Below are 18,157 nucleotides of genomic sequence, written 5' to 3'. Positions count from 1 at the left end.
TGCTAGAAAAGCACAGCCGGTCAGGCAGCATCTGAGGATACTTCCTGTGATTTTCCAACACCACACTTTTGAATCTAATCCGCAGCATCTGCAGTCCTCACTTTCTCCAGAGAATCACACGGCCCAGACGAGACCCTTCAGCCCACTGGGTCAACACTGACCAAATTTGCGCTCATCTCACTTCCCAGCACTTGGCCCATAGCCTTGAATGGAATCTTTTACCTTTCCCTGAGAGGACAGGCAGGGCTTCAGGCAAAAGTGAGGACTGCAGATGCTGGAGGTCAGAATCAAGATTAGAGTGTTGCTGGAAAAGCACAGCAGGTCAGGCAGCATCCGAGGAGCAGGAAAATCAATTTCGGACAAAAACCCTTCATCAGGAATCAGGCAAAAGGGCTTTAGTTTACCATTTTTTTCAAAAGTTACTGTTACCAACAGTGCAGGGAGGGCCGCCGGAATATTAGCACGGATTTTCTATTCTAACTCCTGGTTTGGGATTTGAACCATAAGCACATTATGCCTGTGATGGTGCCAATCACAAGAAGCAAGTGACAGGTTAGTCAATTGGCTAATGAAGGGCCAACTTGATTTCCAGTAGACTGCAGGAACAGTGTGGTTGGAGGTTTGGGTGATAGTTGGGAGGTTGGGGGGGGGGGGGAAGGGGAGCCGGGGGGTGGAGTATGTGGAGGGGTTGGTGTTTGGAGGCAAACAGTCATGTGACAGAACCTACCGGAACACATTGGGTATGGCCCCACCAGTATACCACCACCAGAACTGAAAACCCACTGTGTGAGCAATCAGGTTCCTGTCCCGAATGGTGCTTTCAAAACACACACAGGATTCAATGGGAATAAGGTATTTGTATAAAATGCAAGAGTTATGGAGGAGGCATGGGCCTAGTTCTGAGGAAGAGTCACTTAATCCAAAACACTAGCTTTCATTTCTCTCCACAGATGTTGCCAGACCTGCCGAGCTTTTCCAGCAGTGCTGTTGTAGCCAATAAAATGACAGCGTTAGGAATCCAGTACCCCAGCTTGCTGTTCTGGGAACATTGGTTTCAAATCCCACCATGGCAGATGGTGGAATCTGAATTCAATAAAAGTCTGGAATTAGAGTCACAGTGTCATAGAGATGCACAGCACAGAATCAGACCCTTCGGTCCAACTTCTCCATGCCGACCAGATATCCTAAGTTAATCTAGTCCCATCTTCAAGGTTTGTGCGAAGATTTGTAGCTCGGGTACTCGTTGTTGTGGTTCTGTTCGCCGAGCTGGAAGTTTTTGTTGCAAGTTTTTGTCTACCATACATCAGGAGCGTTTCAGAACTGACAGCCAGACTACTGCGACCCCTAGGACTCATAATGGCACACAAACCAACAGCCACGCTCAGACAACAACTTACTAGAACAAAGGAGCCGATACCCAACATGAGCAAAACTAATGTAGTTTACAAAATACCATGCAAGGACTGCACAAAACACTATATAGGACAAACAGGAAGACAGCTAACAATCCGCATACATGAACATCAACTAGCCACGAAATGACACGACCAGCTATCCCTAGTAGCCACACACTCAGACAACAAGCAACATGAATTCGACTGGGAAAACACTACTATCATAGGGCAAGCCAGACAGAGAACAGCCAGGGAATTCCTAGAGGCATGGCATTCATCCACAAACTCCATCAACAAACACATCGACCTGGACCCAATATACCAACCACTACAGCGGACAGCTGAAACTGACACCCGGAAGCGGCAAGGACAGACCACTATAAATACCGGAAGAAACATCAAAGAAGCGCTTCGCAGGAGGCTCCAGAGCACTGATGATGTCGCCTAGCCAGGGGACGAAACGTTTGCAACAAAAACTTCCAGCTCGGCGAACAGAACCACAACAACTAGTCCCATCTGCCAGCACTTGGCCCATATCCCTCCAAACCCTTCCTATTCATAAACCCATTTAGATGCCTTTTAAATGTTGCAATTGTACCAGCCTCCACCACTTCCTCTGGCAGCTCATTCCATACACGCACCACCCTCTGTGTGAAAATGTTGCCCCTTTAGGCCCCTTTCACCCTAAACCAATGCCCCTCTAGTTCTGGACTCCCCCACCCCAGGGAAAAGACTTTGTCTATTTATCCTATCCATGCTCCTCATAATTTTGTAAACCTCTATAAGGTCACCCCCCAGCCTCCGACGCTCCAGGGAAAACAGCCCCAGCCTGTTCAGCCTCTCCCTGTAGCTCAAATCTTCCAACCCTGGCAACATCCTTGTAAATTTTTTCTGAACCCTTTCAAGTTTCACAACATCTTTCCGATAGGAAGGAAACCAGAATTGCATGCAACATTCTAACAGTGGCCTAACCAACATCCTGTACAGCCGCAACATGGCTGCCCAACCCCTGTACTCAAAACTCTGTCCAATAAAGGAAAGCATACCAAACACCTTCTTCACTATCCTATCTACCTGAGACTCCACTTTTAAGGAGCTATGAACCTGCACTCCAAGGTCTCTTTGTTCAGCAACACTCCCCAGGACCTTACCATTAAGTGGATAAGTCCTGCTCTGATTTGCCTTTCCAAAATGTAGCACCTCGCATTTATCTAAATTAAACCCCATCTACCACTCCTCAGCCCATTGGCCCATTTGATCAAGATCCCGTTGTAATCTGAGGTAACCTTCTTTGCTGTCCCTCAATTTTGGTGTTATTAGATTAGATTACTTACAGTGTGGAAACAGGCCCTTCGGCCCAACAAGTCCACACCGACCCGCCGAAGCGCAACCCACCCATACCCCTACATATACCCCTTACCTAACACTACGTGCAATTTAGCATGGCCAATTCACCTGACCCGCACATCTTTGGACTGTGGGAGGAAACCGGAGCACCCGGAGGAAACCCACGCAGACACGGGGAGAACGTGCAAACTCCACACAGTCAGTCGCCTGAGGTGGGAATTGAACCCAGGTCCCTGGCGCTGTGAGGCAGCAGTGCTAACCACTGTGCCACCGTGCCGCCCTGAAGTTATCTGCAAACTTACCTACTATACCTGCTATGTTCTCATCCGAATCGTTTATAAAACAGTGGACCCAGCACCGATCCTTGTGGCACTCCACTGGTCACAGGCCTCCAGTCTGAAAAACAACCCTCCACCACCACCCTCTGTCTTTTACCTTTGAGCCAGTTCTGTATCCAAATGGCTAGTTCTCCCTGTATTCCATGAGATCTAACCTTGCTACTCAGTGTCCCATGGGGAACCTTGTTGAACACCTTACTGGATCCATATAGATCACGTAGATAACCTAATGGTAACTGTTGTCGTAAAGTCCCTCTGGTTCACTGATGTTCTTCAGGGGAGGAAATCTGCCCTTCTTACCTGGTTTGGCCTACATGTGACTCCAGACCCATAGCAACTGGGTTGACTCATAACTTCCCTCTGGGCAATCCCAGTAGAGCAGTAATTACCATCCTAGTCAATGGTGCCCACAATGAATACAAACATAGTTTAATGTATTGACACTAGTGAATAGCTGGTGAGTTTGCAAAGGGGTGTAACATGCAGTAGGTTTTGCAGCAAATAAAATATTTGTTCAACATTTACTTAAATCGATCTACAGGTTACAAAACAAAGAACTGTGAACGTTGGAGGTCTGAAACAAACATAAACACTGGAGAAACTCAGCAAGTCTGGCAGCATGTGTAGAGAGAAAGCAGAGTTACCATTTCCACTCTAGTGACCCTACTTGAGAACTGTTCTGATTAGTTGGATTTGAAACGTTACCTGTTTTCCCTTCACACATACTGCTATAAAGTCTACAGAGTCTGTTTGAACAACAAACCATACCAAACATTCAACACAGTGTATTGTTTTTGTAGAATCAATCACTACCACTCATAGCAGTGCAGTCTCATGATGTGATTGCCAATGGTATGTACCAGTCATCATTAGACAGGCAAGAGGCAAAGGATAACAGACTAAGGAACAGACTGGACTGATTTGGAGACACCATTGTTGAATTTGAGTGTCAGTTATAAACCGCTAAAACTCGATTGTCATGTTTTGTCTTGAACACATTAATTAGTCTTCAACATTGAATGCACTTCCCAGAGTCTATTCGACATTTAATTACTTGGAACAGGTTGTGGTTGGACTACAATGCTGATTTATATTTTTTTTCTTAAATGATTTAATATATTCATATGACTTTCCCTTATATTGGACTTTATTTGATAATGAACTTCCTTAGAATCATACTGAAACAAAAATGATCTATTATGAAAAGTATGATGTTTGCTAATATATTTTAATCCCAGTAGCAGGTGCATGCAGATCATGTAACCTACACGGAACTGTCTACATTCTCCAGTAGTATTACATTGAAATTACAATTTACAAATGGAGCTTTTGAGAAAAAAAGGGATTTATACTCCTGTTGCATCCTTCCCTCTCACTGCATTCTCCCTCCTGTACTTCTCTGTTTCTCCTTGATGGCATTTACACTATCTGGGGAAAGGAGTAAGGACAAAGTCTTCAAATAGAGTTGGTATTTAATGGGCTGAATGGCCTTTTCCTGATCCTATTTTTATGTTCTTATATTTAAAAGAGTAGGAAGAAACCTTTTGACCCCTCAGGCCTGCTCTGGCATTAAATACAATCACAGCTGATCTTTTCATAGAATCTTTACAGTGTGGAAACTTTTGTTTCAACTTCACTGTAGACTGTAAGTTCACATGACCTCGCAGGAGTTGGAGGCCATTCAGCCCACTGAGCCTGATTAGATTCCCTACAGTGTGGAAACAGGCCCTTCAGCCCAACCAGTCCACACCAACCCTCCAAAGAGTAACCCACCCAGACACAACCAATTCACCTGACCTGCACATCTTTGGACTGTGGGAGGAAACCGGAGCACCCAGAGGAAACCCACGCAGACACGGGGAGAATGTGCAAACTCCACACAGCCAGTCCCCTGAGGCTGGAATCGAACCTGGGACCCTGGTGCTGTGAGGCAGCAGTGCTGACCATTGAGCCACTGTGCTGCCCACTAACCACTGAGCCACTGTGCTGCCCACTAACCACTGAGCCACTGTGCTGCCCACTAACCACTGAGCCACTGTGCTGCCCACTAACCATTGAGCCACTGTGCTGCCCACTAACCACTGAGCCACTGTGCTGCCCACTAACCACTGAGCCACTGTGCTGCCCACTAACCACTGAGCCACTGTGCTGCCCACTGTGTCTGCTCCACCGTTAAACGAGATCATGATCTGATCATCCTCAACACCACTTTCCTGCCTTTTCCCCATATCCCTGGTTCCCTTCTGATTCATAATCTGTCTATCTCAGCCTTGAATATATTTAATAATCCAGCCTCTATAGCCCTCTGTGGGAAAGAATTCCATGGATTCACTCCCCTCCGTAACAAGAAATTCCTCCCTACCCTTCCCTGTTTTAAATGGGTGATCCCTGATTCTGGGATGATGTCCTCTGGTCCTCGACTGTCCCACAAGGAGAAACACCCTCTCCATACCAACCCTGTCACCTCCCCTAATATTGTATGTTTCAGTTAGGTTACTTCTCATTCTGTGAAACTCCAATGAATACAGGCCCAATCTACTCATCCTCCATAAGACAGTCCCTTCATTTCCAGGATCAACCCCATGAACTGTTTCTGTATTGTCTCTAATGCCAGTATCTCTTTTGTTAGATACAAGGCTCAAAACCATTCACAGTATTCCAGCTGTGGTCTGATAGTGCCTGTATAGTTTTAGCAAAACTTCCTTTCCTGTATTCCTGCTGAAATGAAAAGGCCAACATTCTGTTTGTCTTCCCTATTACTCTATGCACAAGGGCCCCCCAAATCCCTCTGCTCTGTAACTCTCTGAAGTCTTGCTCCATTTAAATAATATTCAGCTCCTTTATTCTCCCAGCCAAAATGCAGGTCCTTATTCCTGCACATTACAGTCCATCTGCCAAGTTTTTTGCCCAGCCACCTAACTTGTCTGTATTCCTCTGCAGACTCTGTCGTTGCTCGCCACTTGCTTTCCCACCTGTTTTGTGTCTTCCACAAATTAATTCACTTTCCCCATCCCAGTAGTTAATATTGATTGTAAATAATTATGATTCTAGCATTGTTCCCTGTGACACTTCATGAAAATACTCCCCTTATCCCAACTCTCTGTCTTCTACTAATTAGTCGATTCTAATTCCATGCTAATATATACTATCTCCAACACTATTGCCTCTTCTCTTTTTAAGTAGCCTAATGTGCTGTATCTTGTCAAATGCCTTCTGAAAATCCCAGTATATTACATCCTCTACTTTCCCCTTATCTATTCTGCTTGATACCTCCACAAGGAGTTCTATTAAACTTGCAAAGCATGAATTCACCTTTATGAAACCTTGCTGGATCATACCATTTTCCAAATGCTGCACTATCACATCCTGGAAAATGAACTCAACCATTTTCCTGATAATAGATGGTGAGCTCTCTGGTTCCCTCCTTCTCCCAGTATTCCTTGAGTCTTTGCAAGACCAACTCTGTCTGTTTCAGCATTGAAAGAACTCAACATTGGTATATCCATCGTCAGCCCTGGATGGACTCATTTCCCATCACCTCAGACCTAACAATTACCTGTTACTGTGCCCCTGTGTTTGGGATACCCCACTGGGATCATCAACCTCTCTGCGTTTACCCTGTGAAGCTCCTGCACAATCTGCAGAAGGGGGCATGTAATTGGGTGATTCTTTCTACTGTAGTATTCTCCTTTTATTCTCCAAGAGATTTTGATTTTATGCTGTTGCTCAACCTTTAGTCTCAAACAACTGCAATTTAGGGTGTTGAGTTAGTTATTGAAATAACTCCCTGGAGCCGGTATCCCGTCACCGAGTCACCTTTTATGTACATGTGGAGTGTACACAGGCTGTGACCTGCCAGCTCTGGGCCAGTCCCTGGAGTGAGGAGACTTTCTGAATCATCTATTTCTTTCATTGGCTCCCTCAGAGCCAGCGCTCAGAGTGTGAGGATGTCCAACACTCCTGTTCATTTAAAAAAAAATTATTAACCAATACAAGTTACAAACAGTTAACAATGAACAGCAGTTTGCAAGAAACAGCAATTTTACAGGAGAATGGGGCAGCAGACCACCCCCCCCCCCAAATCCCACCATAAAACCAGTTCACAGGGAAAATGGGATGAACCTCTGTATCTCCTGTTTCTTTTTTTTCTTCTTTTTCCTTTTTTTTTTCTTTTTTAAAAAAATTATTTCCCCCACACTACCACCTAACTGCACCCATGGTGTGTGTGTGTGCAGGTATCTCCTGTTTCTACCTGTCAGCCAGGGCTCCCCGATTGGCCCGGATTAACAACCCCAATCAGGGATCTCGTACTGAATGAGCTTGGAACAGGCTGACTCTGTTCCCGTCACTACACTTATCGCTTGGGCTGACTGCCCTGGAGTGTACGGGATACTGAGACAGCACAGTATCACAGCAAGAAATGGTCACGGTGCTTCTGCCATCTTCAGAGACTTCAGAGCGTATAATCAGGAGACAAATTGACTCTGGAATCTGAGACCGTGGTAGGGCTTGCAGACAGGAAGTAAGTGTACGTGCATAACCTTGAAAGTAATGATAGGTTTATTTTCTGTTGGAGTAAATCCCTAGCAAGGCCTAGCTGAAGCGCTGCACTTAGTTCAAGCACGTGGTGTGAAGATGGATGTCAAGGCCTTGGAGAGGGGATTTTCTTGCACATTAATGAAGCACAGGAGGCTGGTTAGCTTGGTTGGCTGGATGGCTGGTTTGTGATGCAAGCTAATGGTTCATGTCCTGCACTGGCTGACGTTTTTACCAACGCTCCTTCTCAACCTCTGCCCTCGCCTGAGGCATGGTGACCCTTAGGTTAACCTATCACCAGTTGCCTTTCTCTAATGAGAGGGTCTGCTAGGACTCTGGTGACTTTATGTTTTATCTATTCTGTAAACAAATTGGTGTGCTATGGCATGCCAACTTAGCCTTTGTTGTAGCATAGTCCGTGACCAGTCTCACCAGCTTCCTCAAAGGACTCATTGAATCCCTCCAGTGTGGAAGCAGGCCATTCAGCCCATCCAGTCCACACTGACCCTCCGAAGCGCATCGCACCCAAACCCAATCACCTATCCTATCCCCATAACTCTGCATTTCTCATGGCTAACCCACACATCCCTGGACACTATGGGCAATTTAGTATGGCCAATCCACCCTAACCTGCACATCTTTGGACTGTGGGAGGAAACCGGAGCACCCAGAGGAAACCCATGCAGACACGGGGAAAACTCCACATAGACTGAGGGTCCCTGGCGCTGTGAGGCAGCAGTGCTGACCACTGGAGAATGTTCCAAACAATGACCATCAACGTTACATACCTGGGCAGTTATGATCTGGCTCACACTCACCCATCCCAGTTCACTGACGTTTATTCCTCCATCAATATCGGTGCAGCAAATTGTTTACTGGTTAGTTATTTTATATATGAGAGCTTACACAAATTAGCTGCAGTGTTTCTCCAGATTAAAACATTAACGTTTCAGAAAAAATATTTGATTGGTTGTTAAGGACTTTGAAATGTTCCATAAAGTGGTGAAGAAACGCAAGCTGCTTCCTTTGTGATGTCTGGGTGATGTTGTTGTTTATGTATTCTGAATTCTTACAGGTTAAGGTTAAAACTGCGACACTGAATATTTGCAAAATCCTGACATCTGATTGGCATGAATCCTAAAGCAGAAATGCACTAGGATCCTGAAGTGACTGGGACTTGGATAAATTGGCACCCTCCACCTCCAAAGTGTTTAATGTGAAAACATTTAAAAGAATCATTGACAGCAGAATAGGCCATTCCTCCCGTCCAGGCTGTTCCGCCATTTAGAATGATCATTGCAAATCATCCAACTCTCCTCTGTTCTCTCATTATCCTTTTATCCTTTCAGCTCAAAGAACTATATCTAACACCTTCTTGGAAACTTTCAATGTTCAACATCCACCTCAACAGTGGCTCAGTGGTTAGTACTGCTGCCTCACAGCACCAGGGTTCCAGGTTCGGTTCCAGCCTTGGGCGACTGTCATTCTCCCTGTGTCTGTGTGGGTTTCCTCCCGGTGCCCTGGTTTCCTCCCACACTCCAAAGATGTTAGGGTGAATTGGCCGTATTAAATTGCCCATAGTGTTGGGTGCATTAGTCAGAGGGGAAATGGGTCTGGGTGGGTTACTCTTCGGAGGGTCATTGTGGATTTGTTGGGCCAAAAGCCTGTTTCCACACTGTAGGGAATCTAATGTAACCACTTAGACAATTCCACAGGCTTACCATTCTCTGGGTGAAAAAAGTTTACCCTCAACTCAGTCCTAACTGCCATCCCATCTCCTTGGACTGTGACCCCCGGTTCTGAATTCCCCTGTCATCAGGAATATCCTTCTCTGTATACTCTGTCCCGTCCTGTTAGAATTTGCTAGTTTCTATGAGATTCCCTCCCTCATTCCTCGAGTCATACAGCTTGGAAATGGACCCATCAGTCCAACTGACCAAGTTTTCCAAACTAATCTAGTCCCACTTGCCTGCGTTTGGCCCGTATCCCTCCAAACTTTATCTATTCATGTACTTATCCAAATGTCTTTTATATGTTGTAACTGTGCCTGCTTCTATCATTTCCTCTGGCAATTCATTCCATAAGTGAACCACCCACTGTAAGAAAAAGTTGCCCCTCAGGTCCCTTTTAAATCTTTCTCCTCTCAACTTAAAATATGTCCCCTAGTTTTGAACTCCCCAAACTAGAGAAAATACCTTTGCTATTTACCTTATCCAAGCCCCTCATGATTTTATAAACCTGTGTAAGGTCACCCCTCAACCTCCTGTGATCCAGTGAAACAAGTCCCAGCCTATCCCTATAACTCAAACCCTCCAATCCTGGCAACACCCTGATAAATCTTTCCTGAACCCTCTCCAGTTTAATAATAACCTTCCTTTAACAGGGGGACCAGAACTTCATGCAGAACGCTTGAAGTGGCCCCACCAATGTCTTGTACAATCTCACTGTGATTATAATCCTAACTGATCCAGTCTCTCTTCATGCATCAGTCCTGCCATCCCAGGAATCCAACTGGGAAACCTTCGCTGCACTCCCTCCCTCGCCAGAACATCCTTCCTCAGGCATGGAGACCAAAACTGCCCACAATGCTTCAGGTTTACTTTTGGAAAAGTGACATCCAAGCTTCCACACAGGACCCCAGTCCCCCAGCAGGCTCTGTCACCCATGTCTTCAAAGCACTGAATTAAATTTGATGGTGGGGTAGTCTAAAACTAGAGGGTATAGGTTTAAGGTGAGAGAGGAACATGCAACAGGGTCCGGGACAATTGTTTTCACACACAGGATGGTGTGTGTCTGGCAGCGGTAGTTGTGGAAGTGAGTACAATTTCGGTATTTAAGAAACAGTTAGACAGGTATGTGAATGGGATAGGTATGGAGGGATACGGACCAAATGCAGGCAAATGGGACTAGATTAATTATGAGACTGGGCGGCATGGCCAAGTTGGGCTGAAGGGCCTGTTTCCGTGCTGTAGATCTCTACGACTCTGTTTGAAGAGCTTTCATGATTTTGGTCCGGTTTGTGATGTTATTTTGAACTCGTGACAGTGAGATTTGAGTCCCTCTGCTACTTCCATGCAGTGAGATTGTAACAATCCCTCTTGATTTCTGGATGAATCTCACTGATTAGATTGTTTTAGTTGTGGCTTGGTTAGTAACACTCGCTTTCGATGCTGAGTGTCCAGGTTGTGAATGAGCTCAGGAGGAAGCAAAGGTGCAGTGAACTGGTAATACCAACACCCAGAAACTCCAGCCCATTCTGGGGTTGTCACATTGACTCCCACCATGACTAATGGTGAAAATCCAATTCAATAAAAAAAATCCTCCTACTTCTGTATCTGGCACAAAAATATCTACTGGAAGCTCCATTGCGCTGTCCAGGGTGCTGTCCTTTCAGATGACGCATTAAGCCAAGGCCTGATTGTCTACACCTATCCAAGCAACCTCAAAGTGCTGTGTTGAGGAAAGGCAGAGGGGTTCTCCCTGGAGTTCTGGCCATCCGAAAAGGTTGTACTAGTATCACAAAAACACAGAGAATCTGGTCATTATCATCTCGCTGTTTGACAACATTTCTTGTTCAAAATGTACCGCAGTGTCTTCACAGGGAGAGGCAGTAATGTTCCTTGCCTAGTCATCCTTAGATTTGATTCTGGGAAAAAGGTTCATAGCACATCAATGCAAGAGGTAGAACGTCAATTCAGTTAGGAACAGGAGTAGGTCATTAGCCCCTCAAACCTGCCCCACCATTGAATGTGGTCATGGTTGACTGAATGTTTCAATGCCATTTACTTGTCCCATAACCATAACCTTTATACCACTGGGAATTGGAAATATATCAATCTTTACTTCAAACCATACCTAAAGACCATATCTAAAGATCATACCTGAAGACTGTGCCTGAAGACTGTGCCTGAAGACCGTGCCTGAAGACCATACCTGAAGACCATACCTGAAGACTCATCCATTGATTCCATCTGTGTCAATTGTGAACAGTTTTGGTCTTCAGATTTGCGGAAGGACATTCTGGCTATTGAAGGAGTGCAGTGTAGGTTCACGAGGTCAATTCCCGGAATGGTATGACTATCATATGTTGAAAAATTGGAGCAACTGGGCTTGTATACACTTGAGTTTAGAAGGATGAAAGGGGGTCTGATTGAGATGTATAAGATTATTAAAAGATTGGACACTCTGGAGGCAGGAAACATTTTTCCGCTGATGGGTGAGTCCAGAACCAGAGGACACAGTTTAAAAATGAGGGGTGGGCCATTTAGGACAGAGATGAGGAGAAACTTCTTCACCCAGAGAGTGGTGGATATATGGAATGCTCTGCCCCAGAAGGTAGTGGAGGCCAAGTCTCTAGATACTTTCAAGAAAGTGATGGATAGAGCTCTTAAAGATACTGGAATGAAGGGTTATGGGGATAAGGCAGGAACAGGATACTGATTGAGGATGATCAGCCATGATCATAATGAATGGTGGTGCAGGCTCGAAGGGCAGAATGGCCTACTCCTGCATCTATTGTCTATTGTCTATTATCAACACTTCTTGCAGACCCCTCCCACCCCAGTTATGATCTCATCCAACCTCTTCTATCAGACAGAAGACACACAACTTTAAACAGCCGCACCCACAGATTCAAGAACAGCTTCTTCCCCGCTGTTATTAGACTTCTGAAGGGACCTCTCAAATTTTAAATTTAATGTTGATCTCACTGTCTATGCACCTTCTCTGCAGCTGTAATTCTGTATTCCCCTCTCTGTTCTAATACCCAATGTACTTTGTATGGTACGATCTGCCTGTACTGTTAGCAAAACAAAATTATTCACTGTACCCAGGTACATGGGACAATAATAAATCAAATCAAAATAAAAAGACTACAATTCCGCCATCTCTGTGGTAGGGAATTGCAAAGATTCACAGCTCTCCAAATTTAACCAAAATCTCCTAATTTCAGTCCTAATTGGTATTTGCCTTATTTTTAAATTGTGGTCCCTGTTTTTAGATTCCCCAAACAGGGGAAACATTGTACCCACGCCCACCCTGTCCATCCCTTTCAGTATTTTGTAAGTTTCAATGAGGTCACCTCTCAGTCTTTGAAACTGTAGAGATTACAAGCCCATGGGACAGTCCCACCATTCCGTGAACAGCCTTCATTGCACTTTCTCTCTGACAATGATACTTTTCCTGAGTTAGGGAGACTGAAACTGTACACTGTGCTCCGTGTGTAGTGTAACCAAGCTCCGATACAGTTGGAGCAAGACGTCACTTCTCCTGTACTCAAATCCTCTTGCAATAAGAGCTAATATTCCACTAGCCTCCACAGGAAAATACCTTATAAAGATCATTGTCATAGTCACGGTATTGGTGATTATCCTAAGTTGTTGTAAAGACTGATGTTAAGTGGATGAAAGTTTGCTGTCCTCCTCTGGTCTGACTTCAGATTCTCAGCAAAGTGGTTCACTTCCTCCACCAGTGACACATCAGTGACAGTGTGGACCTTCCATAAGATCCGCTGTGGCCAAGACCTTTTCAACAGCTCCGTCCAACCCCATGACTCCTACCATCTCAAAAGGCACATGGGAATACCGCCCCTCCAAGACACATTCCCCTCTCAGCCACTCACCATCCTGACTTGGAAATATATTGCCGTTCCTTCACTGTCACTGGGTCAAACTTCATGGAACTCGGTTCAAGAAGGCAGCTCATCACCACAGGGGTAATTAGAAATAGGTAATAAATTGTCAGCAATGCCTACATTCCCATGAAAGAATTTAGTAAAGCTCTTTGAGGTGTTCCATGGTCATGAAAAATGTTTAATCGATGCAAGATTTTATTTCTGTTTGAACAGAGTGTCCACTCTGAGCTACCTTTCTATGGGCTAGGGTAATGGTCATGGGTAAGCTTGAGTGACTTGCCAGTGCCTGAGAGCAGGTGATTTGCTAAGTTTGTGTTTGGAGTTGGGGAAGTGGTTGTATCCTTTAAAGCTAAGGAGGCCCCTTGCTGAACCTGCCCAGCCTCTGCATTTCCAACCCAGCCCTGTCACATCCCGACACGTCAAATTCAATCCGCCTTAGAGAGCCTGGCTTGGATTAACTGGCTCACACTACGCAATACAGCGGTCCTTTCAAGGACACAGGGTTCGGACAATGCGGAGGCTCCAGTCGTAACATTGACCAATAACATCTCTGTCAACCAGAAAGTAATGAGGGAAGTCTTACACACAGCCCCAGCTCCGAAAGCAACATCTAGTGCATCCACAGAAAAATGCGACCAATCTTTCTTCCTCTTCTACTATTACAGGATGGAAGATGAGGCTGTACTGGACAGAGGAGCCTCCTTTATCAAACATGTCTGTGATGAAGAGGAAGTAGAGGGTATGTAAATGGCATTTTTCTTTCAACTCCTTTAATCGTTACATTTAGCTAATAGTGACTACAATTCCCTTTAGCATGTAGTGCAGGTGCTATAAAAATAGAAGTTCTTTTTCTCTATCTCTCTCTCTCTCTCTGTGTCTCAATCTCACTCTCACTCACTCTCTATCTCTCTCTCTCTGTCTCTCAATCTCACTCTCACTCACTCTCTATCTCTCTCTCTCTCTCTCTCCCTCTCTCCACATGCAGAGTAGCAAGGTGCTGTGGTAAACTGTTCAGTGAGTGAGTCTTTTGACACAAGCCTGTTGAATTCTGCTTTTCGATGATAATCAGGCTTGCTATAATTCAGTAATATTCCACAGCAGTTTGCACTTATTTGTGTAGCTGTTACATGTCACAAACCAAATTTGATACTGAGACAGGTTTCGAAAAACCTGGTCAAAAGAGTAGGTCTTGAGGAATGGTCTGGAGGTGAGGAGGGAGGCAGGATGGTTTTGGGGCAGAATTCCAGAGCTCGGGGTCTGGGCAGCTGAATGTACCGAGTGCCAGTGGGGAAGTGAGGGGCCCAGAATTGGAGGACTGCAGAGATTATTGAAGGGTTGTAGGACCAGGAAACGTCACCAAGATTAGAAGGATGTAAAATCCTGCAGGGTTCTGAACACCGAAATGAGAGTTGTTAACTTGAAGGTGTTGTCAGAGTGAAAACTGATGAGGCCAGCCAGCACTTAGATAATACATGGTTATATAATTAATTAATCGAGGATTTTTCATTTTACGAATCCTGCTGCACTCTTTTAGTATTAGAATATGTGGCCACTATCATGAATGTTGCAGTGCACCTTTGGCTGTTTAATCAGTGGTTATTATTGTTTTGGGTTAGCGCACAATGCATTAATCCTCTGTCTGGCAGTGTGTGCTGCATTATTTAAGCACCATATGGTGTCCTGGGAAGGTGTGTTTCCAAGCCCCAGGCTTCTGTCTGGGCCATCAGCAGGGTTCTGCCAAAACAAACCTCGTTATTACGCGGCACAGAAAGAGACCATTCAGGCCATCTAATCCATGCTGGGGTTAATGCTGCACATGAGCCTCCCTGTTTCATGTTCCTCCGTCAATGCTTCCTTCTATTCCGTTCTCCCTCATGTACCTAATTGTCTTCCTCTTCTCAATCATTACATTACACATTCCCCACTCTCTCTGTGGGAAGATGTTTCTCCTGAGATCCTGACTGGATTTATTTGGGACTGTCTTGTTTGTATTGATTTCCCCCCCGCCCCCAGTTTTGCTTTTTCCCACAAGTGGGAACATCTCCCCCTCATCAGCCTTTTCAAGTTTGACCAATCAAACTTTGAGGCTTCTTATTTGGAATGGAAAATGAGAATGAAAGTGAGACAGTGAGATGATGGGGTTATGCTGGTTTTGATGGGATGATGGAACCAATGTTTCCCCTCGTGCTCTTTTCTCTCTGAACTCCGTGTTCAGTAGCAACCTCTGTGTGCGGAGGTCAATGCGTTGCCATGCCGATTGGCATGTGTAGAACCTCCCAGTTGCTGTGTTACCACATAGCTTTGAGGGAACCTTGACATTCCACAGGCCATTCAGTCCATTAAATTGGCCCCACTCTTCAGTTAGAGCATGTGCAGCTGCACTCCTTGAACATTGGCTGGGTGTGTGTGCAGAAAATGTACAGAATCGTAGAAATGGTCACAGCACAGGCAGAGGCCATTTGACCTCCTGTTTCTCTGCTGGCTCTCTGCAGGTGCAGTACAGAGCTTTACACACAGAGTTGGGGAAGTGGGGGTACAAGCAGGGTAATGGATGTCAGGCTCAGCAGGTCAGGCAGCATCATAGGAGCAGGAGAATCGACGTTTCCGTCATAAGCCCTTCTTATGCCTGAAACGTCGATTCACCTGTTCCTTGGATGCTGCCTGACCTGCTGCGCTTTTCCAGCAACCCACTTTTCAGCTCTGATCTCCAGCATCTGCAGTCCTCACTTTCTCCTATGGATGTAAGGGTTTGATTGTGAGGACTGAGGAACAAGAACTGTTTAATATCGAGGCCTGTGTCTCCCTGCAGAGAAGTCAGGCCCAGGCAGGCTCCATTCCTGGAGGATGACCGCTCTCCCCCAGCAGCCCTGCTCGGTCCAATAACCTTTGCTCCCCAATGCATCAACCATGTTTTCCCAACCAGTAAAACAGAAACATTCCCAGGAAAAAAAATCAATATCTGTGGTCTGTTGAATCTGCCCCAACCACCACCACCACCTCCCCACGCCCCCGGGGTGTTTGGATCAGGATGGGGTGGGTAATTCTTCACTGCTGGAGGCTCTTGGACAATTTTAGAGTTGACAACGTCCACACACACACTGTGAAACTGCAGCTATCCAAGGCTGAGGCACTAGGAAACCTCCATTCTATGGAATGGTCAGCAGATTAACATGGGCATCCCACTGTTACCATCTCCTTGTCTACTAAACTGACTTGTTTATCTGGACATGAGTAAGTCATGTGAAGAGATAGCAATAATTAATTTTAAATCTGTGGTTAATAGTCAGATGCGTTGAGGGATATGGGGTGAGTGACCTCGAGTTGGATCACAGATTGGCCATGATCTCATTGACTCATGGCATAACTGGCTGAATATTCATAATAATTCCATATGGACAAAGAATGTCTGCATTATTTGTCTGAGATGACGCAATTCACCGATCAACTCCCTTCTCACCTATCTGCTCCACCCTCCTCTCCAGCCTATCTCCATCACCCCGCCACCCCCTATCTATCGCATTCCCAGCTACCCCACCTGCCAGCCTCACACCCCTCCCATTTATGTCTCAGCCCCTTTGTCACCCCACCTCATTCCTGATGAAGGGCTTATGCCCGAAACGATAATTCCCCTGCTCCTCGGCTGCTGCCTGACCTGCTGTGTTTTGACTCTGATCTCCAACATCTGCAGGCCTCACTTTCTCCCAGTTCCCAGAAGGCCTCACTATGAATACTTGTCTGAATTCCCGAGAATCATTAATGGAACAGCTCAGCAGTTATTGCAGGTGGAAGATGATTTTCTTTGATTGATATTTGAGGCTATAAATAATTATTCTTTCTTTGAACTCTTTTTGTCAAGGTCTGTGTATTTATTTGGGCAAGATTAAGGAATGTGATTAGACATTAAAGCGTTAACATTTAACATGTAACATAGGAATGTGAAGGGTTGCAGATCCTAGGTAGATGTGATGAATGTGCAGGTTGATCATGAACTAATTGAACAGCAACACAGAGTGAAGGGGTTGAAGGGTCTCCTGTTCCTGGATCCCACTCCATTCCCACAGCTCGGTGTTGAGTGTTTAACGCTGTACACGGACAGTGTATGCATGCCGACTGAGTGTGTAATGAAGCTGAGTCCCTGGTTCACCCTTTGTTGTTTGTTTCAGGCCACCATACTGTTTATATTGGGGTCCATGTCCCAAAGAGCTACCGCAGAAGGAGACGCCGTCGGAGACGAACAGGGGCGAAGGAACGGAATAAAGAACGGGAAAGGTCAGCTGGGGCTTCTGATCGCTCAGATACTGAAAACAACGATGACCCAACAAGTGGGAGTCTCTTCAAACCGCTCCGTGAGTACCACCATGTCCTGTGTATCCTCCAACCACTCAGCATCCTTCATCTACAACATGTGTCAATGTCTCTCCTGATACCAAGGAGAATGACACCATTCACACAGTAAACATGAACATGTCCCAGTCAAACTAGACATTGGCAAAATTTGTAACGAGTTCCCAACGTAACACAAAGAATCTTTCCAGTGAGATAAAAGGCAAGGTTACTCCCATTTGCACTAGAGATGAAAAGGGTTTGAGTGAGTGAGGAATCGTTTCAATGATAGTTAGGTACCTGAGCTTTCCTTTAGTACTTTTCATTTTGTCATGACGTCAGCATCACTGGCCCAGCATCTATTGGCTGTCCCTAGCTGCTCTGAGAAGGTGGAGGCGAGCTGTCTTCTTAAACCATGTGCTGTGGGTAGACCCACAATGCCCTGACAAAGGGATTTCCAGTATTTTGACTCAGCGATACTGACGGAATGACGATATATTTCCAAGTTTTGTTTTCAGGAAGGAGGTAGATACAGCTCTTGTGGCGAAAAGGATAAAGAGGTGGTGGGATGAGGGTATTGAGCCCAG

The 18,157-nt window shown here is 45.4% G+C and overlaps 1 protein-coding gene across 4 annotated transcripts in view; it reads left to right on the top strand.

Annotated features, from left to right (window-relative positions):
- LOC132833335 (electrogenic sodium bicarbonate cotransporter 1-like) overlaps positions 1-18,157 on the top strand; it is a 205,798-nt gene that overhangs the window by 13,137 nt on the left and 174,504 nt on the right. For all 4 annotated transcript variants that reach the window (XM_060851518.1, XM_060851517.1, XM_060851520.1 and 1 more), the window contains exons 2-3: positions 13,913-13,986; positions 17,411-17,593. In XM_060851518.1, the coding sequence (XP_060707501.1) occupies positions 13,914-13,986; positions 17,411-17,593 (256 nt within the window). In that variant the 5' untranslated portion in view covers position 13,913. The remainder of the gene's footprint in view (positions 1-13,912; positions 13,987-17,410; positions 17,594-18,157) is intronic.

Source organism: Hemiscyllium ocellatum, chromosome 36, assembly GCF_020745735.1.
Source record: "Hemiscyllium ocellatum isolate sHemOce1 chromosome 36, sHemOce1.pat.X.cur, whole genome shotgun sequence".
Classification (NCBI taxonomy): domain Eukaryota; kingdom Metazoa; phylum Chordata; class Chondrichthyes; order Orectolobiformes; family Hemiscylliidae; genus Hemiscyllium; species Hemiscyllium ocellatum.
The sequence above is the reverse complement of the archived record's forward strand: the minus strand, read 5'-3'. Positions and strand labels throughout refer to the sequence as shown.